Source organism: Ursus americanus, chromosome 20, assembly GCF_024610735.1.
Source record: "Ursus americanus isolate L20-20 chromosome 20, mUrsAme1.1.p, whole genome shotgun sequence".
Taxonomy (NCBI): Eukaryota; Metazoa; Chordata; class Mammalia; order Carnivora; family Ursidae; genus Ursus; species Ursus americanus.
Window position 1 is genome coordinate 20,205,782 of NC_142146.1, and position 26,740 is coordinate 20,232,521.

Here is a 26,740-nt window from a genome sequence, read left to right on the forward strand (position 1 = left end):
ATTTATCTTTAGCAGTTTCAATGTTTTAATTATTTTCCTAACGGTTCAAGTTTGAAATAGCTAATTGTTTGCTGACCTCTTGTGTTAGCTAGTGGTACTACATGGCCTTAAAATAAGCTTTATAATAAATTCAAAGAGATACAATATAGTGGGTACATAAACAAAACCAAAATGCTTAGCTGTAAAGGCTGTAAAAAAAAATGCAGATGAGATTTGTTTCTGCTTTTTCTGACTTTTACATTAGATCCTGCAGATATCCTGTCTACCCTAGCTCACAGAATCACTATAATGGAGTTTCCACAAGTGAGGAGCCAGAAATGGGTAAGGAACATAGCAGTAGACAAATTAACACAAGCCATATAAGCCGGGGTTGCTTTATTTTGGTTTCCTAATTTTTATTTGTGAGACACACAGAATCATTCCAAAGTAAAAATTACCACTGAATAAATAAGAATCATAGATTGAATGTCACAGGAGATACTATCCTAGATGAGAAAACTGAAGCCTGGAGGTTAAGATTTTGAACAAGACCAAAACATGACAAGAAGCAGAATTCAAGTCTTTGGTAGGAGATTCTGACACTCTAATTATTTTAGTGCACAGATATTTTGACACCATTTTTAACTGTTCAGTAATTTTTTTCCCTGTGAGTGGAAAATAGGGGATTGATTCTAGGTTGCTATGTCACTAAAAATAGCAGGATTTTAAGCACCATCAAAACAAAGCACATACTCCTAAAACTATGGTCTCTGCAAGAGGCAAAGTCCCCCGACCCCTCATGCAGTGTTTTGTGTCCCTGCAAACGTACTTAGAGATTCACTAAGATAGAACAGAAATCCACCTTTTGTGATTAAAAAATTTTAAAGCTTCAATAGTCTCTCATGGCAATATGTAACTCTATAAATCAGGAAATTCTTACCTTTGGAGGCTTGAAGGGGTATTCTGGCGTAAAAGTGATATCAAGGAAGAATACACCACCCTCATACACGGATCCTGGAGGCCCCAGAATGGTTGATCTCCATTCATAGATGTTATCACCTTTGGGACCAGCACTGTGAAATAATACATCAAAAGGTAAGCAGATGGTGGCACCATCCAAGTTTTTATAAGGTATTAAAAAAAAAAGAAAAAAGACCTCTTCTATTCCCTTTTGTTTAATGTGTGGATTCTGTCCACAAAACAGAAGTGTCTTTCAGACATAATCTGATTCTGGACTGCAACAAACCCATCAGCCTTAGGTCAAGTAAACTGAATGATAAAAAATGTTTAAACCATTCTAAGCCTACTTAAGCTGTGAATAAGCAAGAAATTCCTCAATTCTCAAACCTCTCCTTGATACATCATTAGAAAATGTAAACAATATTCAGTGGTTTTTGCTCACAGCTATTCATTTCTGGTGACCATTTTAAGCACGGAGTTTCATTTCTGACCCACTGACTGGGGTTCTTGTTCCTTGCTCTTCTATTTCCATAGGAAATAGGAATCCAATGGATTGCAGTACTTTTTACATTATAAACCGTGTTGGGTGGGAGGAGCACAAGGATGAGAGTATCCAACGACAAGTTATTCAATTTGCCTTTCAATGTATAAAATTCTATAATCAGGTTCTTTAAATATTAGAATTGGGATATTAATTTATCCCTTTCTCTGTTGAATCACTGTTATTTATATTTAGTTATACCATAATACCCTTCCAAAGCATTGTGTTGGCTTGTAGAGTGCTCTGTATCCAGGTACAATAATAAACAAAAAGAGAAAAATATTTACCCTCCAATTACAAGACCAATGAAGAGCTTAATAGACCTGCCCAAACAAGTAAGTGTGGGTAGGACTCTGGTATTGAGGAGAGAGGAAAAGACAAGTTTGGGAAATGGTTTTAGATACCAGTTTTAAAAAGATTTCCCACAGCATGGACCTGACAGTATTAAAGTGGTTTAACTTAACATTTTAGCTCAGATTTCTCAAACCTAGCTACTAACATTTGCTTCAAGGATAATGATGTGTGTCAGCCAAACAACAGAAAGGTCTTTACTTGGAAAGACTTGTATATGCCAGTCAATACACAGAATAATTTCTACAGAGCAGGCAAACTGCTATTTAAAATGAATGGATGGTAAGAACTGGATTCATTCACTCATTCTTACTGAATGCACATGTAGGCCAAGTGAAATGGCAGGGATTTCAATAATCAACAAGACAAAAACTCCTTGTCTTCAAGACCCCCTCTGCTAAGAGAAAGCTTAGAGGAAGAAGAAGGGAAAGGAAAAATATAGAAAGATACCTGCCTGTGGCCCTATACTTTCCACAAACCCACCACAGTTTTTTTTTTTTTCCCAGAATGAGTTTACAAAAGTTGGGGAAGAAAACATGTGGCAAAAAAGAAGGAACAAAATACAGATAAAAGAAAATGGACGAAGAGGAAGAGTAGACCCAAACTGGCCAAGAGGTACAGAGCTTGGACACTGACTTGAGCACTTACTAGCTCTGTGACCTTGAGCAAGGCACTAAACTTAAACCACAGATTCTCAGGAATTTTTTTTTTTTTTAAAGATTTTATTTATTCATTCGACAGAGATAGAGACAGCCAGCGAGAGAGGGAACACAAGCAGGGGGAGTGGGAGAGGAAGAAGCAGGCTCATAGCAGAAGAGCCTGATGTGGGGCTCGATCCCATAACGCCGGGATCACGCCCTGAGCCGAAGGCAGACGCTTAACCGCTGTGCCACCCAGGCGCCCCATCTCAGGAATGTTTTGATCATTAAAATATTGGGGGGGGAGAATCTCTGTAGAAAAACAGACCCACAGTAGTGTCTCATTAAATGGTAGTTAGCACAGTTGTTATGAATTATTCCTGATTCAAATAGTATGGTCCTTTAATATCCTTGTGTCAGGAACTATTAAAAAAACTTGTTTTATATTGGGTATATATGGAAAGAGATTGTTTAATTAACATGGTCTCTAATATGAAGTCCTCATTTTTTGTTTTTTAAGATCACTTCCTATCATCTGACCATAATTTTCACAAGGTGGGATGCAGGGAGAACTTTTAATCAGCCCTCTACTTCTAGGAACATGCGGTAACCTCCTGTGAAAGGATACTATTCCTGATTACAGCTGTCTGGCCTGCCTACATGTTTGTATCCAGCATATGTTCTTGGGCAAAAAGTCTATAGACAGTGGCCACTACAGCTAGGGACACCTGTTTACCAGACTGAAAAGTGGACTAATGAGGTGAAGAGACTACTGATATAGAGGTTGCAGATAACAGATGAACTATCCTATTTAATCTAGTTCATGATATCTAAGGCTTAAAGGCTATAAAAGGCAAAGACAATCATCTGTAAACCTCTCTTTTTACAGATGAGGAACCAAGGCCTGCAGGAGAAGCTAGAACAACTAAAACGCAGTATGGCAGCATACCACATACAGTGTTCCTCACAGTCAGCTTGGTGTAATGCTAAGAAAGAGACCCAGAAAAAACTAACAGTAAAGTCAGTCTAACCTTAGAGGCGACATGTTTACATGGGCCCAATTCTGCTGGCCCCTTAGTACAGAAAAAGCAAAGGGTTAATAGTATAGCACTATAAGCAGCTTTTATGGATTGTACAGCAAACTGTAATATCCAAACTTCATTGTTCCTCAACATAACCTATGAAACTTTCAAGATTCCTGACCCCTCATCCTAGGCCTACTGAATTTAGAATATTAAGAATCTATGGTGATCTTGAAACAGGTATTGGCTGCTTTTGGAAGTCACTGGTACAGGTTACTGAAGTAGGACAACCAGTTTAGAACGTAAGCTTTAACATCACAGCTTATCACCTATGATATAACTGGATATTCAAATCAAGGTGGCTACTTGTGTATAATCAGCTTTCAGTTTGGGTATAACATTTTCTGAAAATTCAGGAAAAAAGTATAGAGAAAGGGCATTAAGGAATCAAGTATGCAACAAAAACATTAAAAGAAGCATGGTACCTTTTTTAAATTATAGTTAAACTTTAAAAGTGGAAAATAAAGGTGGGTTATATTTAAAAAATAATACTAAATGAAATAATATCAAATGTAGTTGAAATCCTAAAGTATGCAACAGGAGCCCTGGAGAAAACTAAACAGCATGGATCCCTAATCTGTAGATCCTCAACCAGGGGTCTTAGGAGTTACAGGGAAGGATCGGAGAACCCACTGAAAGGACCACGCATTACTGCTTGAAAAAAAAACTTTACTCACTTTAAAGCTATTACTGGAGAAATTCATGTAACTTTTTGTCATATGCATTTTATTAATCATAGAATTAAACAAAAATTATGGGCCTGCAAATCTTTTGCCTTTTTTTTTTCCCCTCCCAGGTTCTCAATGTAAAAGTTAGGATCTACTGGTCTATAAGGTGGGTAGAGAGACCTCTGGGGGGAGGGCACAAGTTTACAACTCCCAGAAGGCCACTGTGAAGGAGAACAAGGAACAAGAGAATCTTTACGTGCGACACTACAGGGAAAGGTCTGTTCCAGCACTCCACCCTCTTCTCTATAAAATGACTGACTAGGTTTATCCTCAGGTCAGCATGTTTCTTTACCAGCCTTCTGTCTCCACCCTTTAAGATACCTTTTAGTTCCACAATAAGAAATATAACTTCAGTTTCAAACACTTATGAAGTGTACTTTAGAATGGCATGTGATTTAAATTAGTAATTAAGTAAAAGTATGGGCGATGGGGGAGTTTAAATTAAGGGAATATGGGAACAACAACAACAAAATGCACATCCCTGTTTGAAGACATTGCGGGGTAACTGTAACTAGAATCTTGGCATGTGGCTGAGACTGAGAAGGTGGAAGGAGACCATGCCTTTGCCTTTCAGATTTTGTTAGAGACTTAACGTTTATTTGTAACAAAAACACCTTTCAAAATAAATGTATAATACACAGGACTCTTATACAAGGCAAAAAGAAAAAAAATTTTGCCCTTGATTCAGTCTTTTTTCCTTCTAGTCAAAATAAATAGAGCTGTGGCAAACATTTTAAGAGAAATAATAGTCAAGGGCACCTGGCTGGCTCAGTTGGTAGAGCTTGCAACTCTTGATCTTGGGGTTTTTAGTTCAAGCTCCACACTGGGCATAGAGCTTACTTAGAAAAGAAAAACAGTCATTTCTACTTTTGACACAGTATTTTCTTACTTCTGTAATGGTTTCTGACTTCAGAGGGGATACATTAACATTAGCAGCAGGGATTGTCACGAACCACACCATTCTTCTGAAGAAAGGTCGGTCTGCCTGCCTGTTGACCGACAGCACCAAACTCAATGACAAGGACTCTTCAGCCCCACCAGCCTTTCCCTTGATGCTGGAAACCCACGTTTCCTCCAGTAACCATGGGACAAGGTGACTACACGTCATACTTCTTATGCCTTATTAATACTATATTGGTAATTAAATAGAATTTGAACAGTATAAAATGTAATCAACACAAGTCATTTAAGGTATAATCTTAAGAAATACAACCAATTAGAAAAACTGTCATTAGAGCGGTCTTATTATAGAATTTGATGTGCTCTCTAGATTGACTTGAAAATTTCTAAGATAATCACATAAGCTAATGTTTAAGCTTCATTTTGTTTTAAATTCATATTTTTGTAAGTCCTTCCCCATTCCCATCCTCAATACTAACTTACTATAGACTACCGTTCTTCCATTTCAACAGCAATCGAAGATGCATTTCAATTTTTAAAGAACATCCTGGAAGCAAGGTGAAATTATAATCAGTGTTTTTAAAGTTATATTTCTATCTGATCAATTTTTAGCATTTTTATTGGGAGAGATGACCCTTGCATACAAACACAGAAACCCTAATTCAGGTATTATTTTAGGCATAATTCTAAAAAGCTTAGTTATGTGGTCTCATATCCTAGAAAAAAAAAAGGTTGAGGGTAAAGGCTGGGAAGATGATATGAAACATGCTACAGACCAGCATCTGGATAGCAACAGCACAAAGTAAGTGAAAAATGGGCCAAGTTAGCAAATGTGCCAGCATATTTCAAAAAAGGGTAGAGGTTCATGATCAAGCTCATTCTACCCACCTGAAAATCCCAAGAAATCTCTCAAACCAGTTGCTTATACAAAATGTATTATGTCATAAAATCTTCCAAACTCCCACATTCTCACTGCCTTAGAGCAGTTCTCAATAAAGAGTGGTTTTGCCCCCCCCCCCCCCGGTGACATTTAGCAATGTCTGGAGATATTTTGGGATGTCACAACTAGGAGGGAGTGTGCTACTGTCACCTAGGGGGTAGAGGCCAGGAGTGCTGCTAAACATTCTCCAAAGCACCAGGCACCAGATGGCCCCTACAACAAAGAATTCTCTCAAGGGGCGCCTGGGTGGCTCAGCCGGTTAAGCCTCTGCCTTTAGGCTCAGGTCATGATCCTGGGGTCCTGGGATCAAGCCCTGCAGTGGGCTCTCTGCTCAGCAGGGAGTCGTCTTCTTCCTCTGCCTGCTGCTCCCCCTGCTTGTACTTTCTCTCTGTCAAATAATAAATAAAATCTTAAAAAAATTCTCTCAACCCAAAATGTCAATAGTGCCAAGGCTGAGAATCCAGCTTCGAGAATTGTGCTCAGGGTTGAGCTAATAAAGATAAGAGCTTCACACTTTGAATCCCTGTTGTCAGACTCTAGTGCCCATCCTCTTATCTTTGTTTTACTGCTGTGCATGGTACAGAAAAAAAAAATTCAATATCCAGGGTGGTTGTTATTAAAAGTTAGATTTGCCTATGCCCTAAATGATCTATAGACCCCTGATACTCAAAATGTGGTCCCTGGACAAGGCAACACCAGCATCCTCTGGGAGTTTGTTAGAAATGCAGGCTTAGACTCCACGACACACCTAATGCATCAGAATTTGCACATTAAAAGTTTGAGAATCTAGCTAGAGGACATTAAGTAACCAACGAATGCCAACTCTACCTTCTAATCTTCTAGATTTAAATTGCCATTTATATTCTCTAGTTCTCTCCTTCACTATAATTCTCTGCAGTAAGAAACAAGTATCAACCCTGGTAACGCTTACTAAATACCACATAGAGAACTTAGAAAATGCTTACAGAAGAGTCCTACAACCAAGTCTGTATTCCCTACAACCCACAATTCAAAATCCATTCTTAATTCACTCTTCTTTTGCTAAGAAATTCAAAGACAATGTGACAGAATAGTATGAATGCAGCAATCTACCAGAGGGAATCCTCATCTCCTACAATCATCTCCCAATAGACACACTCTCCAGGGAATGAAAGCTGCCTTCTCCATGACATCTACATAGCATATGCAGAGGAATTTTATAAAAAATATAAACAGAAAGCTGCTTATCCTCACCATCCCTTCATAAAACAGTTGCCATTTGTAACCTAGAAGTGAGTGGCAGAAGGAACTTGAAAAATCAGAAAACCTTGGTAAGGTGACTAACACACTAGTGACATGGCTTGGTGAGGTGACACTGCTATGAAAAAGTGGGTCGGTCATTTTCTACTAAGAGAGGCCTCCTACAAGGTGGTACTGCTGGGGATGTACCATCCGGGTTACCATTCCCTGGGAAGAACTTACAGTTCAAAGGCCAACCTAGGACTCCTACGTAAGAATTCACATCAGTGGTGGAATATCCAGCATATCTAGCAGTTGCACTGGAACAAAGTCGACCCAAATAGGGGGTTACAGTTTCCTACACATGGGAGGAAAACAGACTCAGACACTTAAGATCTAGAACATGATCCATGTACACAAAGAATGGTGTTCCCATGGAGCCCCCCCCCCAAATCATGTCATAACATTGACAAAATGGTGCCTTTCCTCCAGCAGAAAGTGGATAAACCTCCAAAGGAATTTGGTACAACTTTTCATGAAGCACAAGGCTGACTTTTAGGCCTATGGAAGCTGTAGAGTTCACTTCTGAAATCTGTTCCAAACCAAAAAGTGGACAGATGGGTAGGGATTTACACACACTGCTACAGCTATGTGGATATACAATCTCTCCTCAATCAGATTTTAAGTCTCTAGAGGGTAGTAATTTTCCACACATACTACAGGGCTTAGTATAACAGTAATTAACAATATTTAATTAGCTGGCAAAATATGTACCACTGTTCAGAACTACATGACAATGTTTCCAAATTAGGTGAAATAACAAACCACCACAAAAGCTCAATCTTGCTCAGCTAGCCATTCAATTGTAGTTTTGCCTTGTAAGTTGTTGCTTTAGAAAACAATCCAGCCCTTCTGGAAATCTACACTCCAATCTTGAAAAAAGAAACTCGGATGCACACAGAGTAAGGACACAATTTTAAAAAGAAAACTAGTTTCATGATAATTTGAAAGAGACAACTGTAGGGATAGTGAAACGAACAGATCTAAAACACTGTGGACATCAGTGGGCCCTTCCCTTGCTACCAGGGAGGGATGGCTGAGTATTGACAGTGTTTAGTAAACTCAACTAAAAATCACACTTTAGGGGCACCTGGGTGGCTCAGTCAGTTAAGTGTCTGCCTTCGACTCAGGTCATGATTCCAGGGTCCTGGGATTGAGTCCCACACAGGGTTCCTTGCTCAGTGGGGAGTTTGCTTCTCCCTCTCTCTCCTCCCCCTGCTCATGCTCGCTCGCTCTCAAATAAATAAAATCTTATTAAAAATAAAATAAAAATCGGGGCGCCTGGGTGGCGCAGTCGTTAAGCGTCTGCCTTAGGCTCAGGGCGTGATCCCGGAGTTCTGGGATCGAGCCCCACATCAGGCTCCTTTGCTAGGAGCCTGCTTCTTCCTCTCCCACTCCCCCTGCTTGTGTTCCCTCTCTCACTGGCTGTCTCTGTCAAATAAATAAATAAAATCTTTAAAAATAAATAAATAAATAAAATAAAATAAAATAAAAAAATAAAATAAAATAAAATAAAATAAAAATCACGCTTTAACTTCTGGACTATTGACTGGGGGTTAAAGAGACCAAGCAAGTGAAATGCAAGCTAGTCAAATGTCAAGGGCCTAAAAGGAATTCGGGTGGGGAAGGGTAGAGAATGGCACACAGGAACGATTAGAGAGAAATAAGAGATCTGCATCTCTTGAGTCTCAAAAACCATTTTTTCTATACAAGGTTAAACAGGTAGGTGTTCAGGATAAAGGTGGATCAGACAATCGCTCTTTTCTGCAGTACTACACAAGCTTGACTTATAAACAACTCTAGGGGCGCCTGGGTGGAGCAGTTGTTAAGCGTCTGCCTTTGGCTCAGGGCGTGATCCTAGCGTTCTGGGATCGAGCCCCACATCAGGCTCCTCTGCTATGAGCCTGCTTCCTCCTCTCCCACTCCCCCTGCTTCTGTTCCCTCTCTCGCTGGCTGTCTCTATCTCTTCAAATAAATAAAAAAATCTTTAAAAAAAAAAACACAACAAAACAACTCTAATTTGCTCTTTCTCCAGAGAAGTTAGAAAAACAGGGTCAGAACAGAATGAACTTCTAAGGCTATTACTCCTCTACTGCCACTAAAATCATCCAGAGCAGAATACCTGCCTTATAGTCAAGTGGTTGAGTCCTGATTTTTTAGTTGCATTGCTTATATTAGCATACATAACACTGCTATCTCAGTGAGTAGACAGAAATCAATTATTAGTCTCTGGTTCTAACAGTAATCAGTTCACAGGGCCTACAAAAGCACAACCAACTCTTCTATTGGGATGATAACTGTACTGTGGGTGAGAGTAATGGGGGAAAGCAGAATCTCTTGTTTAGACTTTTGGAGGGGATATGGTACAGTTGTTAACACTTGAACACTCCATACATTTCATGCAGATACTCAAAAGCAACAGTGGTACAAGAAAAGCTATTTAAGGGATACCAAAATTCTCAAAAAGGAACTTAACCAGGTTTAACTCAATTTTAAGAAGCTTCTACACTGTATTTTTTGACTAGGAAATGACCACGGTTAAAAGTTTCCCATTCACTCACATTGAACCACACAGCCTCCACAATGCAACTGCTGCCAATCTCAGACTGCCGGTGAGGCAGGCAGGGGGTGGCACGGTCAGAAGGAAATGTGGGAAGTAATAAGTGTAAATGCACAAGAAACAGGTCCAACATCTGGCCACAGAGCAGAGAAAATTGCGCTATCTTGCTGCAGTGATTTTTTTTGTTTTTTGTTTTGTTATCTATCATGTGGTATGAACTCTCTATTTTATTGTTTGGTAATGCTTTTTAAAATAAAATAATTTTAGTTTCTTTACTGCCCCTTTTTGCTCTTAAAAGCGTTCCAGTTAGGAAGTTACATTTATGAAGGCATCTCAGAACACCCTCCCACACCACCCAGTCGGCCTAGAACTGCCCTGCCAGTCTCTGAATTGTGGCAATTTTACTGATTCTTTGTCCTCAACCAGCATCCTCCTTCCAGGAATTTGGATAAACACCCCAAGCAGGTGTCTCTCATCCTAGGTCCAGATCCCTACAACTTCCCTCAGTACAGAACTCACGTGGATTTGGAAGATAAAGACGCTTTGGGCTAACGCTGGCATTCACATCCGGGAAAGGCTAGGATCAGCACTTTTCCCAAGACCCTTTCAGAAAGCCCACAGGTCAAAATTATTTTCAAAATTCTAGACAGTATTTGCCATTTTGACTCTCATTGTCTCACATTTGAACTGTGACGTTTTCCTGAGACTACACAAGGTATGATATGACAAGAGACTGAATGCAGAAGCAGATAAAAAATCCAGCTGTCTTAAGTCAGACACTAAAGCAATTTCCATATATGTAAAACAGTGCCACTCTTCTAAGTGTTTTAGCTTTGGAAAATGTTATTTTCATTAAAAATGTTAACACGTTTTTGTTATTTTAAAAGGAAAGATAAATATTTTTAATTTTTCAGCTTTAATCTTGAATACAGTAAAAATCTGTAATAATGAACCATATAAACAAAAACTCTTTGGGGCCCATAACTTTTAAGAGTGCATAATGGGGTTCTAAAACAAAAAAGGTTTGAGAACAGCTAGGTAGATTACTTTAATATCAGCATAACTGGGCAACATTTTTAAAAAGTATTTTACTCTTACTCCCATCAGATATTAAAAAAACAAAAAGTTTTAAACAGAACTAGAAGCTGTTCGTCCCTATGCCCTTCCCCCTCTCTCTGCACCTTGGAAACCCTAAAGCCCATGTAAGAAGTGTGACTACCCTGAAGCCTACCTACTGGAGAGATCACCTGGAAAGACCAAATATGAGGGATGAATGAGAAGCCCCAGGTGTTCCAGCCCTTAGCCATTTGAGTCTTCTTGGCCCAGGCACCAGACATGTGAGTAAAGAAGCCTTCAGATAGTTCCAGCCGCCCCAGCCAGCCCCCAGATATACCAGAGGTTTTGATAAATGGTGGTGGTGGTTTTACACCACGTAGTTTAGGATGTTCTGTGAACACTCCCCAGGAATAACCCTCAACCAATAGCTGATGGTGGAGTAGGACAGTTCTGAGGCAAGTGGTTTATCCAATTCCCCAGAGTTCCCTTTGGCAACTTTCACTGTGGGAGCTAGCTTAATAAAAGGCATCCTTTACTGACAGTCTTTCTGACCCTGTCTTCCTTCCCACCTCTACCTTTGTTCCTTACACTACTAAAAAGCTACCTGTATTAGAATTCTCATCTTAAGGGTCTCCCTCTGAGGAAAGCAAAGCTGAGACACCACTGAAGCTGGACACACACAAAGGAAAAGATGAACAGATATGATTACATAAAAACCGAAAATCTGTAAGAGAAAGACAAACAGAGAAGGGTGGAGGGAAGAGAACTGCAGTATATGATCAAGGGCTACTATCTTGACTATGAAAAAAACTTGAAACATACTAACTGCAATGGATAAAGGACTCTGGTATTTCTCAAAAGAAACTCATATGGCCAATAAATTCTCAATCTTACTTAGACTCAAATTAAAATGCAAATTAAACATGGAGGTACATTTACCTATCAGACTGGCAAACATCTAAAGATTTTACTTACTTATTTGACAGAGAGCAGGTGAGCACAAGCAGGGGGAGTGGCAGGCAGAGGGACAGGGTCAGGTTCCCGCTGAGCAGGGAGCCTGACGCAGGGCTCGTTCCCAGGACCCTGAAATCATGACCTGAGCTGAAGGCAGACGCTTTGACTGAGCCACCCAGATGCCCCAAGATTGGCAAACATTTAAAAGATTCAAAATCTGGGGGCGCCTGGGTGGCACAGCGGTTAGGCGTCTGCCTTCGGCTCAGGGCGTGATCCCGGTGTTATGGGATCGAGCCCCACGCCAGGCTCCTCCGCTAGAAGCCTGCTTCTTCCTCTCCCACTCCCCCTGCTTGTGTTCCCTCTCTCGCTGGCTGTCTCTGTCTCTGTCGAATAAATAAATAAAATCTTAAAAAAATAAATAAATAAAAGATTCAAAATCTGTGTTAACTGTATGATGAAATAGGCATTCTTTTCCATTGCTGGTGGTAAATTAGTAATCACAGATTGTGATTAAGTACAATATATTTAAATATAAATCCAGTGTACCTTTGACACAGAAATTCTGCTTCTCAGAGCTTACCCTCAGGAAATTAAGTGGACACATGCACATGGCTATAGTATCAGGATATTTATAAGAACCTTATATATGATGAAACAAGTTTGGAATGAGCTAAACTATCAACAGGAGATAGGCTGAACTGTGGTACCACCATACAGCAGTATACTATGCAGCTCTTAAATGACATGAGGTATACATACTCAACAGGGTTTTTAAAAATCCACAATGTAATGTGAAGTGAAAAGGCAGATTTCACAACAGTATGCAAAACCACCTCATTTTCATTATAAGACATACCATATAATCAAACTGTTAATCATGGTTATGCCTGCAGGATGAGATGCACAGAATTTATTTTACAATAATAATGTATCTCCATTCTTAAGAATGTAACAAAGGGTAAAAGCAATGGAATCAAATTCACCTAGTAACAGAGAAAGTCAACTAAGGGAGAAAGAAAGTAACCGCGGTTACCCTGGGTAAGGAGGGTTTCTGACTGGAAAGCCAGACCTTTAAACTTGCAGGGATGCAGGGTACTCAACCTGGGCAATTTAAGCCCAGTTTTCGTAGACTATGTTTTAGAACAGAGTTGCTAAGTGTCTCGGAGGGGTGACTTTTGGCAAGTTCATTCCCGCTTTCAGGGCCCAAATACGTTTTCAAAAGTGACCCAGTGATTTACTGCATCTTTGGGTGAAGATTTAAAACAGCCATTTACAGAAATGAGTAATACTGCCCCCATCCCCAATTTACAGCCCTGTGAAAGCCATCAGTAACTATATGGGGTTAAGGTGTCCTATGGTCCCATTAAAGGACAGATTTGGCCCTACTACTAAAAAAGCTTCCACTGACACTATGGCTCTGTCCTGCCATCTCCTCCCTCCTCGCTTCAATTCAGGCCCTCTTTCCTTTTTTTTTTTTTTTAAGATTTTATTTATTTATTTGACAGACAGCCAGCGAGAGAGGGAACACAAGCAGGGGAGTGGGAGAGGAAGAAGCAGGCTCCCAGCAGAGGAGCCTGATGCGGGGCTCGATCCCTGAACGCCAGGATCACGCCCTGAGCCGAAGGCAGATGCTTAATGACTGAGCCACCCAGGCGCCCCTCAGGCCCTTTTTCCTAACCTCTTCTTTCTACCACGCTCCAGATAGGGTGCTGAGAGACAAACTGAACCCAGGGAGAGACTGCAAACCCTCCAACAGTATAAAGCAAAGGGGCTCAAGTTTATACAACAAAAAGAGCACACAAATATTTTTCAAAACAAGGCAGAGGGATCTGACAGCCTACTCAGCAGACACCCACCGAATACCAACGGTTAGCTAAGATGATCTGTTCCCTGTCTAAATAGTCAAGATATCTAATAGTTAATTTATCTAATAGTTACTAAAACATGAAACATTTGAAGTGGGTGGATTTAACTGCAGGTAAATTGTGCCTTAAAAAGTAGATAAAGCAGAAAAATACCCTAAGGTTTGCAGAGAAATTTATCGTTTTTAATCACTTTCATAAACTTTTCAACCTTTACCCAAATCCTCTGTATCACAAGAGGTAACGTTATTCCCATTTTATATTATTTTTTTTAAAGATTTAATTTATTTGAGAGAGAAAGAGAGCAAGCACAGAGGGAGAGGAAGAGGGAGAGGCCAACTCCCCCCCTGAGCAGAGAGCCCAATGCAGCCAAAGGCAGACACTTAACTGACTGAGCCACCCAGGGGCCCCTCCTTATTCCCATTTTAAAGATGTGGAAGTATTCAGGTTAAGTGAAGGTTAAGTGATGTCTGGTCAATGCAATCCAGGCTTTCCTACAGTGATATTTTTTTCCAATACATCCATGGAGTTTCCAATAAAATTATCTGCCTTTGGACTCCTTACCAATTTTGTTCAATCACATTTACTACTCTGCCTTTCCTACCTTATTATTTCATGTTTCTTTTACATTTGGATGGAAGCTAGAATCAGGAACAAGAAAATCTTGTGACCTGCTAAGAGGTGTTATTAAAACATCTTAAAAATCCAGTTTTTTGGTAGCAATCAATTAACTGAAAATAAGTACATACCACATGGAGTACTACTTAGTGTGGATGGAGGAGAGGGGATTTTAATAATAATGTGACAACTCCAAAAATTGAGAACCCCCCAGCTTAATGAAAACCAGAGACGGTTTTGGGAAAAAAGCCATCAGTTCAACTGAGTGACAGTCCAAATGTTATGCTCTTAAATTGCAAAAAGAATTAGCAACACATTTTTTTTTTTAAAGAACTTTAAGGGGTTTAAAAAGGCCAAAAAGGAGGTACAGAACATGACACCTGCTTCCCCAGCTCAGAAGTCTGTTTGGTCCACTCCACTCCACTCCATTCCATTCCACTCTAGTCCACAGTGGCACTGGGAGGTCCAGCAATCACTGGAGTGAATGACCTGCATGAAATGGAGGTCAACGCCTGCTTCAGGATACAGTATCACCCACTGCTCAACGCTCTGTGAAGCTGAGGCCTCTGCGACCTCTTTGTTCCCTCCCTCTCCACTGCAGGATCTACAGCTCAGAACCACCAGGAAATCACAGGGTCAGGAGGTGAGGAGAGTCATTTACTGCACTTGGAGTCACTGGCTTCTTTCTTGGCCCCAGCTGGCCAGGAGAGAAAGGCGAAGGCTGTTTGTATTTGCAAAGGGCTGAGAGTGTGAATGAGGGAGGCTATGCCCTGTAGGTCAAATACAGGGCTGCGTTTGGAGGGGAGAGTCTGCTCTGGCCTCTTGTTCACTACTAAATCTCATCACCAAATCTCTGTCCTGCTGTCTACACATACTCTTCTAGCTGAGGAGCGGAGACAACAGCTTTAACAAAACTAGGTGCTACAGCAGCTGCTAAAGAGGCCCAAGGTGGAGCACCCACGTGTGACAATTCACAGCCGCCCAAGTCTAACAAGTTTACGCCTAGCACCGGTAAGCAGACACACATGACCTTCACCAGTGGCCACTGACCAGCTACCATTCTGGCTTGTAAATTAACACATGCAGCACATCTGCTACCTCATGTTAGTATCAGGTGCTTCCTAAAATGATTCTCATCATTTAATATTTAGTAACAAAGGTGTGCAAAGCATAATGCCCAAACAGAAAAGAGTCCTAACAAAAATGTCGGCCAGTAATTTCCAGTTGTACTTGAAAAACACTCGCAGAGAACTAACTGCTAAGGTATAGGCCTATTCAGTCTAAGTTTTATGGAAAAGGCCAAAAGGCAAGAAAAGTTCTGACTACAAGAGAGGAGGAGGCAGTTGTTCCAAGCTGAAGGTGAGGAGCTTGTCTGAGAGGTACAAAATGTGGCTAACAGCTCACATACATGATTGGAAAATAAAGTTAAAGAGAAGGAATGAAAAATAAATAAGAGGGGAAATTTTAATCTCTTATTTTTTTCCTTCTTAAAAGGAAAAAAAAAATTACCCTAATTTAAGTACTGGACCCGAGGGGGAAAGACAACTATCTCAGAACACATACATAATGATGACAAATTGAATACGTGTACCAACTTTTACTCCTTCCCCAAACTCCGACAACGTAACAGTAAAGACATTTTTTTAAAGGCATAAACCTACAAAGATCGGAAGAAAAGGAAAGGGGATAATATTAACAGAAGTTTGGAAGCTAGGAGGCAAATGGGCAAGTGGTAAGGGACTCAACATACCCAAGAAATTCAATCCTAAACTGGCTGTGAAGAAAGCCAAAAATCAAGCCCAGGTAGACCACATAACCTTCCCTAAAGACTCAGGAATCTGTGGTGCCCGAGGAGGTTGAGAATGAGTCAGGGGAAGGTTCTAAAATAAGGATTGGTTAAAAGTGTGTATAAGTAGTCCTATTCCAAGAGCCTGTGTGACAGGTGGAATTTTAAGATGGGCAGCATGATGTCCTCCCCCTAATACACTCTGATCTCCTCCACGCGAGCATGCGCAGAAGCTGTGACTTGCTTCTCCCTGAGAGAATAAGGCAAAGTTGGTAAGACACCACTCCTTGGATCAGGTTATGTTTTCTGTAAACTGTTATGTTATATAAGACTCAGTCTTAGCTGACAAGAGAGAGACTGTCCTGCTAGCCTAGAAGAAGCAAGCTGCTATGATGTTAATTGCCGGCGGAGAGGGCTAGAGAACTAGTGTGGCCTCTAGGAGCAACTGACTTCAGTCCCATAGCTGCAAGGAAGTACTCTATGTCACAACTACATAAGCTTGGACGCAAATCCTGAGCGACAGATGAGCACACAGGCTAGCTGGTTCCTTGACTGTAGCCTAAGACACCCTGAACAGAGGTCTAAGCTGTGCCCCGACTCCTGACCCATGTGAACTGTACATACTAAAATGCGTGTATTGTTCTGAACTGCTAAAGTTGTGGTAGTTTGTTACACAGCAACAGAAATCCCGCCAGACTGGGGTTTATTTTCTGGAGAAGTTTAAAACTGAGGGTCTCTGAACCAGAGGACATTAATATGGATGAGGGCAGAGGTGCTGTACTGACAATGAGCTTATGCATGGCCAACAATAAGATCCCCAGCTTTCTTTCTCAGCTCCCAGAACAAAGCTTGACCTTCACCCTCCAGGCAGTCTCCTTTGGGGGACTGTTAACAGCCTAGAGGAAAGACCTCAATAAAATTAAAGGCTCCCTAACTAAGTTAACAGATAACCAAGGAACATGGTTCTTCTCTAAAATGGCAAACAAAGATCAAAACAAACTAGAAGATAGTCAATTAGAGAAAAGAAAAATTAAAAAGAAAATTTCAAAATAAATGGAATTACTAATATCCAGAGAGATAGAAGATACTGCACTGATGAAACAAGGATATGGCTAAAACAAAACAATATTCAGAAAAGAAAAAGGAGGTTAGGGGTGGGGTGGTGATAATGGGTGAAGGTAGTCAAAAGGTACAAACTGCCAGTCATAAGATAAATAAGTTCTGGGGATATAATATATAGCATGGTGCCCACAGTTAACAGTACTGTATCCTATATTTGAAAGTTGCTACCAAAGTAGATCTTAAAAGTTCTCATCACAAGAAAAAAACCTGAAACAATGTGAAGTAATGGATGTTAACTAAATTTACTGTGGTAAAGTCATTATGTAATCTATACATATATCAAATCACCATGTCCTATACCCTAAAGTAATACAATGTTATAATTATATCTCAATAAGATGGGGGTGGGGAGAAAAGAGGAGCTTTTAGAAACTAGAAATGAAAGCAAACAAACATACTTCAGCATAACAAAGGTCACGTGTAACAGACCCACAGCTAACATTAGTCAATGGTGGAAAACTGAAAAGTTTTCCCTCTAAGATCAGAACAAGATGAGGATGTCCACTCTCACCATTTTTTTTTCAACATAGTACTAAAAGTCCTAGCCATAGAAATCAGACAAGAAAAGGAAATAAAAGGCATCCAATTGATAAGAAAGAAGTAAAACTGTTGACTATTTGCAGATGACATGATCCTATATATAGAAAACCCTAAGGACTCCACTAAAAAACTATCAGAATAAATGAATTTAGTAAAGTTGCAGGACACAGAATATACCAAAATCTGTTGCATTTCTATACACTAATAATGAAGTAGCAGAAAAAGAACTTAAGAAAACAGTCCCATTTACAACTGCACCAAAAAATAATAAAATATCTAGGAATAAATTTAACCAAGGAGGTGAAAGACCTATAGTCTGAAAGGCACTAATGGAAGAAACTGAAGATGATATAAACAGAAAAACAAACCATGCCCCTGGACTGGAGGAATATTTTTAAAGTGCCCAAACTACCCAAAGCAGTCTACAGATTCAATGTAATCCTTACAAAATACCAAGAGTATTTTTTACAGAACTAGAACAAACAATCCTAAAATTCATATGGAACCACAAAAGACCGTGAACAGCCAAAGCAATTTTGAAAAAGAACAAAGCTGGAGGTATCACAGTTCCAGATTTCAAATTACACCTCAGAGCTATAGTAACAAAAACAGTATGGTACAGGGACAAAAATAAATGTATAGATCAATGGTACAGAACAGAGAACCAGAAATAAACCCACAATTATATGGTGAATTAATCTACAACAAAGGAAGCAAGAATATACAATGGGGAAAGGACAGTCTATGCAACAAATGGTGTTGGGAAAACCCGACAGTGACATGCAAAAGAATGAAACCAGACCACTTTCTTACACCATATACACAAAAGTAAACTCAAAATGGATTAAAGACTTAAATGTAAAATCAGAAACCATAAAACTCCTAAAAGAAAACATAGGCAGTAATTTCTTGGACATGGGCCTTAGCAACATTTTTCTGGATAGGTCTCCTCAGGCAAAGGAAACAAAAGCAAAAACCACTGAGACTACACCAAGATACAAAGCTTCTACACGGGAAAGGAAACTATGAACAAAATGAAAAGGCAAACTACAGAATGAGAAGACATTTGCAAATGATTATCCACAGGGGTTAATATCCAAAATACTTAAGAATTCATATAACTCAACACCAAAAAAAGGGAATAGTTTGATTTAAAAATGGGCAGAGGACTTGAAAAGACATTTTTCCAGAGAAGTCATAGATGGCTAACAGACACATGTAAAGAAGCTCAACATTACTCACCACCAGAGAAATGCAAATCAAAACCATGAGATATCACCCCAGACCTGTCACAATGGCTATTATGAAAAAAGACAAGAAATAACAAGTGTTGACAAGGATGTAGAGAAAAGAGAACCCTCATGCACTGTAAGTGGGAATGTACACTGGTGCAGCCACTGTGCGAAACAGTATGGAGGTTCCTCAAAAATTAATAATAGAAATACCAAACAATCCAGTAATTCCACTGCTGGGTATTTACCAAAGAAAAAGAAAGCATTAATTTGAAAAGACACGGGCACCCCAATGTTTACTGCATCATTATTTACAATAGCCGAGATATAGAAAACACTTCAGCGTCCACAGATAAATGGATAAAGAAAACGTGGTATACACATACAATGAAATATTACTCGGCCATAAAAAGGAATGAACCCTTGCCATCTCTGGCAACAGGGATGGACTTAGGGGGTATTACACCAAGTGAAATAAGTCAGACTGAGAAAGCTAATACTGTAGGATTTTAGTTACATCTGAAATCTTTTAAAAAACAAAGCAAATGAGTGAATGAACAAACAAAAAACAGACTCCCAGATACAGGGAAAACAAAAAACAAAAACAAAAACAACTGTTAGCTGCCAGAAAGGAAGGGAATGGAAGACGGGCAAAATAGGCAAAGGGGATTAAAAGGTTCAAACTTCCAGTTATAAAACAAGTCAGTCACAAGGGTAAAAAGTGCAGCAAACGGAATATATTTAATAATATGTTATTACCTTTGTATGGTGACAGATGGTAACTAGACTCCCTGTGCTGAGCACTGCGTGATGTACAGAACTGTGCATCACTACATTCTACCCCTGCAGTGGACATAACTGTAACAATACTTCAATTAAACACAATGAATACAAAATTTTTCAAAAATATAATGAAGGGTAAAGTTATAATCTCCCCAAAAAGGTAGAAAAAAGGTTAAAAAAAAAAAGAGAGAGAGAAAATATACAACTTTTTTGGTACAGACACGTGTCTTCTGCAGGAATGTAGTTGGAAATGTAAAGACTAAATGAGACTAAATCAGAGGACCTTAAATGCCTACCAAACAATTTAGATTCTATTAATAGCTTTGCACCTACAGGAGTGAAGTGAAAAAAACAGTCACTGTTTTAAGAAGCAGAAAACTCTAAATACTGAAAACATTAACCTATTCAGAAATAGGAAGCTACAAATTCAATATTCAATGAATGAAGCAGAGAGCCTAATTAGGGGACTACAGAAATCTAACCATCTGGATTACAGCAGTGACAGTGAGAACAAAATTACCGAGGGGGAAATCATAAGTACTTCACTGTGACAATCCTTAAGAGTTATTAATAAACCAAAAATCCTCTGAATACATCAATCCATACACAAACACGATGCCTACATCCAATTCTCACCGAGCAGAAAGAAACCCGGAGGGTCTCTGACTGGCCTGCCCAGTCTCCCCACAGTACTGTTAACTAGATACCCCAAACACTACCGTGCAGCACTTAGTTAAGTCATCATTTACTAAATAAACTCAGACTTTATGTATATGATCTTGCACGTTCATTACGTTTCAGAAAACTATCCAACCATGTATCCTCATTTTAGTTCCAAAAATATCATTAGTTATAAGCTTAACTGGTATTTGTTTGTTGCCATATGCGGTAGTTAAAAATACAGTGTACATGCTATTTTAGAGACTGTCTGGGTTTCTTTCAAGAAGTTAGAAAATACCAGGTTTAATATTCTTTTAAAAACACCATTTAAATGGCTTTATGGCTTTATTTAAATGGGATTTATGCCTTACAGCAAATAAAGATGGAAGTATTCTGGAAGAAAACACGTATCCTCGTCGGTTTATCTGGCAGCTTGGTTGGGTCGTGCTGCTTTTAGGAACCAGAGCTCACAGTTTATAAAGACTCACAAACAGGCACATTCACCACCACATAAGCAGGAGGTAAAATGAATTCCAACATAAACTCAGGCTAGCCACTAAAATCCAGTGGATTTTTAACCACTAATTATACCTCTACCAGAATTTAGTTAACCAAAAGCACCGTCAATATTTAGCCATTTTAGTGTTTTGTTAACGTGCGCTGACATTAACAATGAGCACCACACAAAGCCAGAGGCGGCACAGCAGCTAAGACGTTGCTGACCGACACAGCCAATCAGAGCGGTCAAGAGCCGGCGGGCCGCCGACAAAGTTGGTGAGGTGCCGGCCAGAGCAGCGCAGGAGCAGCCGCCGCAGCACCAGTCCCACCCCGGGAAACCTGATCAGAGGACAGAACGTCCATCTGCACTCAGCCAAGGCGCAGACAGCTGCTAGAGCAGGCAGGCTGACAAGGGAGCGAGCCTCCGAGCTCCAGTCTGTAGAGCAAAATGCCTTTGTCCTTCAGCAGGAATAATGGTAATCAGAGCCATCCTTCACTTCGAGAGACCCTTACACATGGGCTTTGTGCAAAATGTACATACAGGACACAGTTCTGGAGAAGAACTACCTCCTCAAACGGAAGCAAAGGAAAATTTCAGTGGCTCTAGCAGTTGGGGCTGCTAGACATGGAACTGAAAGTATAAGATAAATTTTAATGTGTTTTATGATAATACAATAAACCAATTAAAAAGTATCCATTTAGACTGTATTTGTTCAGTATAGTGCTATGCAGAAAATTCTTACAAGAGTCACAACAATGTCTACTGTCTTTTCTCCTAAACCTCCCAACTAAGAGGAGGGTTGACAACAAATGATTAAAATACAAAGCAGATTGTCAAAAGATGGATAAGAGAGAAGTGCAGATGTGAACTCAAGTGCAGGTGACTTAGAAATGGAGCCAATATAAACACATGGGCGATTCTCTCTTTCCTTCCCTCTCTCACATGCACGGGAACATGCGGGCTTTCCACCGTAAGAAGAGCTCCCTTTCTTTCACTTGTGAGGTGAAGCGGGAAAAAAGAGGACAAGTACTTAGAACAAATTTCCCAAAATGAACAGCCTTAGTGATGTAGGTCAGTGATTCTTACACACATTTCCAAGACAGCGTTTTCACCAAAAGGTAAAGAATAAAGGGAAAAGGATAAAGTATTTGTTTTTCATACATTTTAATTTATTTAATATAAAGTTCTGTCCACTCTGATATCAAATTCTTCCTATTTTGTGATAAAATTATCTTTCGTTTTGTGAAATGCTGGTGATAGTAGGTGGTGATTTTTGTTTTCAATGTCCTTGCAAGACAAAATAAAATTAGCAGCTTTGTATCAGCCCCCTGTGAGTTGAAATTTCATATTTAGTACTGTAGTAACAGCTTTTGCCTGAAACCCTGGGTGGGTGGTATCTGCCACAGTAATTTAAACGGCAAAAGGGACTAGTCCCAAGCCTGGGGCTCAACTAGCCCAGCACCTCTCAAGTGTCCTCAGGATTCCACCTCACCAGCGGGCCTCGGTAAGCCACTGCCACTACCCCCAACCCCCACAGCCCAGTGGCACCTCTGTCACTCAGACTCCTCCCTGAAAGGTGCACACACAATGGCAGCAGCTTCTATGTGCAGAGAAGGTTCACAAATAGCTTCCAAATCACAAGCAAGACCTGTCTGTCACCAGGCTGACACCACATTGATGAGAGTCCCTCAAGTGGCAGGTGGAGTGAAACCTCCTTGTGCCAAACTACTTCCTAAATAAATTTGCTGTTATTTTGTCTTGGCCGGTACACATCTCCAGTTTGATAGGCAACCAAAAAGGTACAGGTTTTGGAAAGAACACCCTAAAGCACCAAATGTGTTATTTTACAAGGACTTCTCACTTATCTTGGTATCCCTTGCTCCCTCAAACTTCAATTCTCCCACATGAAAATTTCTATCTTCAATACCCTGTTTCTTCTTTTCCCCCTTCATCTCACAAGTATATGTGCATCTTTCCAAGACAAACACGTGATCAAATTCCTCTTACTTTATCACTGGTTCTAACACTTAGTTACAAAAAGTTCAAACTTTCCCAAGCAAAAAGAGAAACACAACTAAATAAAGCCTATTCCTAAGTATACTCCTAAATAGTCCTCCCCCTCTCCCCTCCCAGCTACGGGTCTACCTTTCTCCTGCCCTTTAGTGGCAACTTCCTGCTTCCACCTACACAGATGCTTTCACCTGAGAGTCAACCCTGCTTTATATCAATATTCCAGTCAACTGGTCTCTTAAAGGTACCGATGACCTTCCAATCTCAAAATCAAACAGCATTTTTGACTTTCTTCATCAGCTTTTTGGTCAAGAACTAATCAGCCCTGCCTTACTGAAACTTTCTTGCCAATCATGACATTAATTTTCTGATTCTCAGCTTAATTCTCCTCTTACCTCTGAACTCCCCTCTCTCCTTTCTAAAGCCTTTCCCTGTTAATCTGTCAAAGCACAGGGACAAAGCCCAAGGAGCTCCCCTTGCAATGGTATAAAGATAGCGATGCATTTCAGGGGAGGGTTTGGATATATGTGAGATCCAGAGTAGCCTTAATGGGCATTAACGGAAGGAGAAAGGGAGAAGGCAAAGTCGGAATCTGATACAAATTTAGTAGGAACTCTCAGCACTGTCTTAACAGTTATTGGGCCTTGACAACACACAAGAAAAATAATGTCTACTACAAAGCAATGACTTTCAAACCATACTCTAGATGGGGGAAGAAGGTTTTGACGTTTTAAATGCTTCATTTCCCTGAAATCGGTTTTAAAAAAGGGTTGCAGTGCTTTCAAAACCTTTAAAAGTACACTTCATAGTAAGATACAACTAAACACACAAGGAACTTGAAAATAAGAACAGCATACAAATTCCAATTCAACCCTCAGTTTCTTATCTAGCAAGCGTGACCAATGGTATCCTACATACCACCTCACTGAACTAAACCATGAGAAAGTAAAGGAAGTTCTATATAAAGTGGCTTTGAACCCTACAGCATTATTTAAACCCATACGATTATTTTTAAAGCAGTAAGTGCTAAAATTTCCATAGAAATAACGACTACTTGAGTACTAATAACAGCTATCACAAAAATCTAAAGCTACACTTTGGCTTTCCAATAATCAACTTAATCTTTTCATTTTAAAGGTCAAAATTAATGTGGTAAAATTCCACATAGCTAATGAATGTATTATACGGAAATCAAATAATGCAAACATTAACATCATATCAATTATTAAGGTATGTACTTATTTAACAAAATTTAAAATTTAAAAACACAGACTTGCAAGAATGGGAGAAGTGCCTCAAGATTGCAAATGTGTACACCCCTTAATAAGAGACGTTTTAGAGACCTACCTTTTTAAAACCAAAGACTGCTTTAAGCATGCTTTAATTTCACCACTACACAGTGAACTCTGTATTTCTCTATCAGATACATACCCGAAATAACTGCTCTGTGCATCTGTAAATCGAAAAAATATTCCTCATTTTAATTTCAAAACTATAGTCTCACAAATAATTAAAGTAATAAAAAATTATACCTGAAAATCCCAACCTGTTCAGAGAACACTCTGCTTTCATAAATGTGAAGCCTCTATCATACATTTAACTGTCCCATAAAATACCATCAAGAAGTTGGTCAAATGAGTAATTAATCCATATATTCATTAAAAGCAGACATTTAAAGATATACTTCTCAGCAATTCTCATTTAACCACAGGATTTAAGTTCAGTATTCCACAAGAGCAGTATCATGAGCCTAGGCATTTAACAGAATCCCCTAGCTTTTGTAAAGGCTACAAGGTGCTGCTTCCTCCCACAGCACACACATGAAAGTTATTATTCCTTTACTATCTATTAATGAAATAGATCCTAATTTATTTCAGATTCCTACATATAGACCTTTATCTGAAAATATTAATAGCTTATTAGTTAGGACCTATTCAGTTACAAGTGAAGATACCTAACTTAAATGAACCTGGGCCAAAAGAAGAATTTATCGGCCCACATAATTTAAAACACTAAGGGAGGGGGCACCTGAGTGGCTCAGTCGGTGGGCACCTGCCCTTGGTTCAGCTCATGGTCCCGGAGTCCATGATAGAGCCCCACATGGGTCTCCCTGCTCAGGGAGTCTGCTTCTCCCTCTGCCCCTCCCCTCATTCGTGAGCTCTCTCCCCACCCCAAATAAAATCTTAAAAAATAAAAATAAAAAAACACCAAGGGAGAGCCCAAAGGGATAGTGTCATTAAGAGCTCATCACCTCAACTATGGGTTGACTTCATTTTAAGACAGGCTCCCCACACAGAATGGCTTGGAAAAGACAGACATCAGAGGTTTTAAGCCTCACATCCAACTCACAGCTACCTGAGGAAAAGGGGTAACCTTTTGAAAGAGCCCTCCCCAATACTTTTACCACAGCTCCAATCAGTTCGGATTAGGTCAAATAACCTGCTCTGAAATGATCGCTGTTCTTAGAAGAATGCAGAGCTCTGGTAGGCTGGGCTTGGGTCATGTACCACTCCTGTGGGGTCAGGGAGGACTCTTGATGGAATGAAAAGGGTTATTATAAAATGAGGGGTGTTGGTACCCTAAAGGTATGTTAGATGAACAAATAACATCCATGTCAGTTCTGAGGGAGTGTTTCTCAAAAAATACCACCAGGGTGTTTTGAGGAGCACTGGCAGACTATCGAATGCAAAAACTGTACAAAGCAGGGCTATTGGTTTACATGTAGTTACTCTCACCAATTTACTCATTTTCAAAAAACAAGTAATTAGTGACAAATGCCTCCTTTTCCCTCCCAACTTTCCTATATGCACTTAATCTTAAAAGCTGAATTATGAACACAAATGCACAACAGACTGAAATTTAGTAGTTAAAACTATAAAATTTCAAGAAGAAAGCATAGGAGAAAATCTTTATAATCCTGGGATAGGCAAAGAATTCCTAGGACACAAAAAGCATGAATTATACAAGAAAAAAAACCAACAAACTGGATTTCATAAAAATTAAAAAGTCTGACTCTTAAAAAGACACTAGTGAAAAACCCACACCTAACATCATACTCAACGGTGAAAGACTGAGTGCTTTTGCTCAAGATCAAGAACAAGACAAACATCCACTGTCACTATTTCTATTCAATACTGTACTAGAAATTCTAGCCAGTGCAATTAGGCAAGAAAAAGAAGTAAAACTATATTTATAGATAACATGATCTTGTATAGAGAAAATCCTAAGGAATCCACTAAAAAGCTGTTAGACTAGTAAACAAGCTGAGCAAGGTTGTAGGGTACAAAAATATACAAAAGTTGACTGAATTTCTATAGTCTACCAATGAATAATGGCAAAGAAAAATTTTTAATTCCATTTATAATGCCATCAAAAAGAATAAATGTAATAAAAGAAGTACAAAATATATATACTGGAAACTACAAATCATCATTGAAAGAAATTAAACAAGACCTAAATAAATTGACATCTTATGTTGACAGATGGAAATCGAACATTAAGACAAAAATATTTCCCAAATTGTTCTACAGATTCAATGCAATCCCTATAAAAATTCCAGCTGGATTTTTCTTTTTCTTTCTTTCTTTTTTTTTTTTTTTAACAGAAATTGATGAGGAGATGCTAAAATTCATATGAAAATGCAAGGGACCCAGAATTGCCA

The 26,740-nt window shown here is 39.5% G+C and overlaps 2 protein-coding genes across 5 annotated transcripts in view; one reads left to right on the plus strand and one right to left on the minus strand.

Moving 5' to 3' along the window:
• NKIRAS1 (NFKB inhibitor interacting Ras like 1) overlaps window positions 1–17,880 on the plus strand; it is a 48,874-nt gene extending 30,994 nt beyond the window's left edge. Inside the window, exons 5-7 of one of the 4 annotated variants that reach the window (XR_015727848.1) lie at window positions 245–1,074; window positions 2,338–2,446; window positions 3,359–17,880. The gene's annotated coding sequence lies outside the window, so the exon portion shown is untranslated. Of the gene's footprint in view, window positions 1–244 lie in introns of all 4 variants that reach the window. The other 3 variants (XR_015727847.1, XR_015727846.1, XR_015727849.1) reach the window with 3 other exon arrangements.
• The window catches only part of UBE2E1 (ubiquitin conjugating enzyme E2 E1), a 75,122-nt gene that overhangs the window by 2,264 nt on the left and 46,118 nt on the right, over window positions 1–26,740 (minus strand). The window contains exon 4 of the mRNA XM_045791653.2: window positions 920–1,052. Within this exon, the coding sequence (XP_045647609.1) occupies window positions 920–1,052 (133 nt within the window). The remainder of the gene's footprint in view (window positions 1–919; window positions 1,053–26,740) is intronic.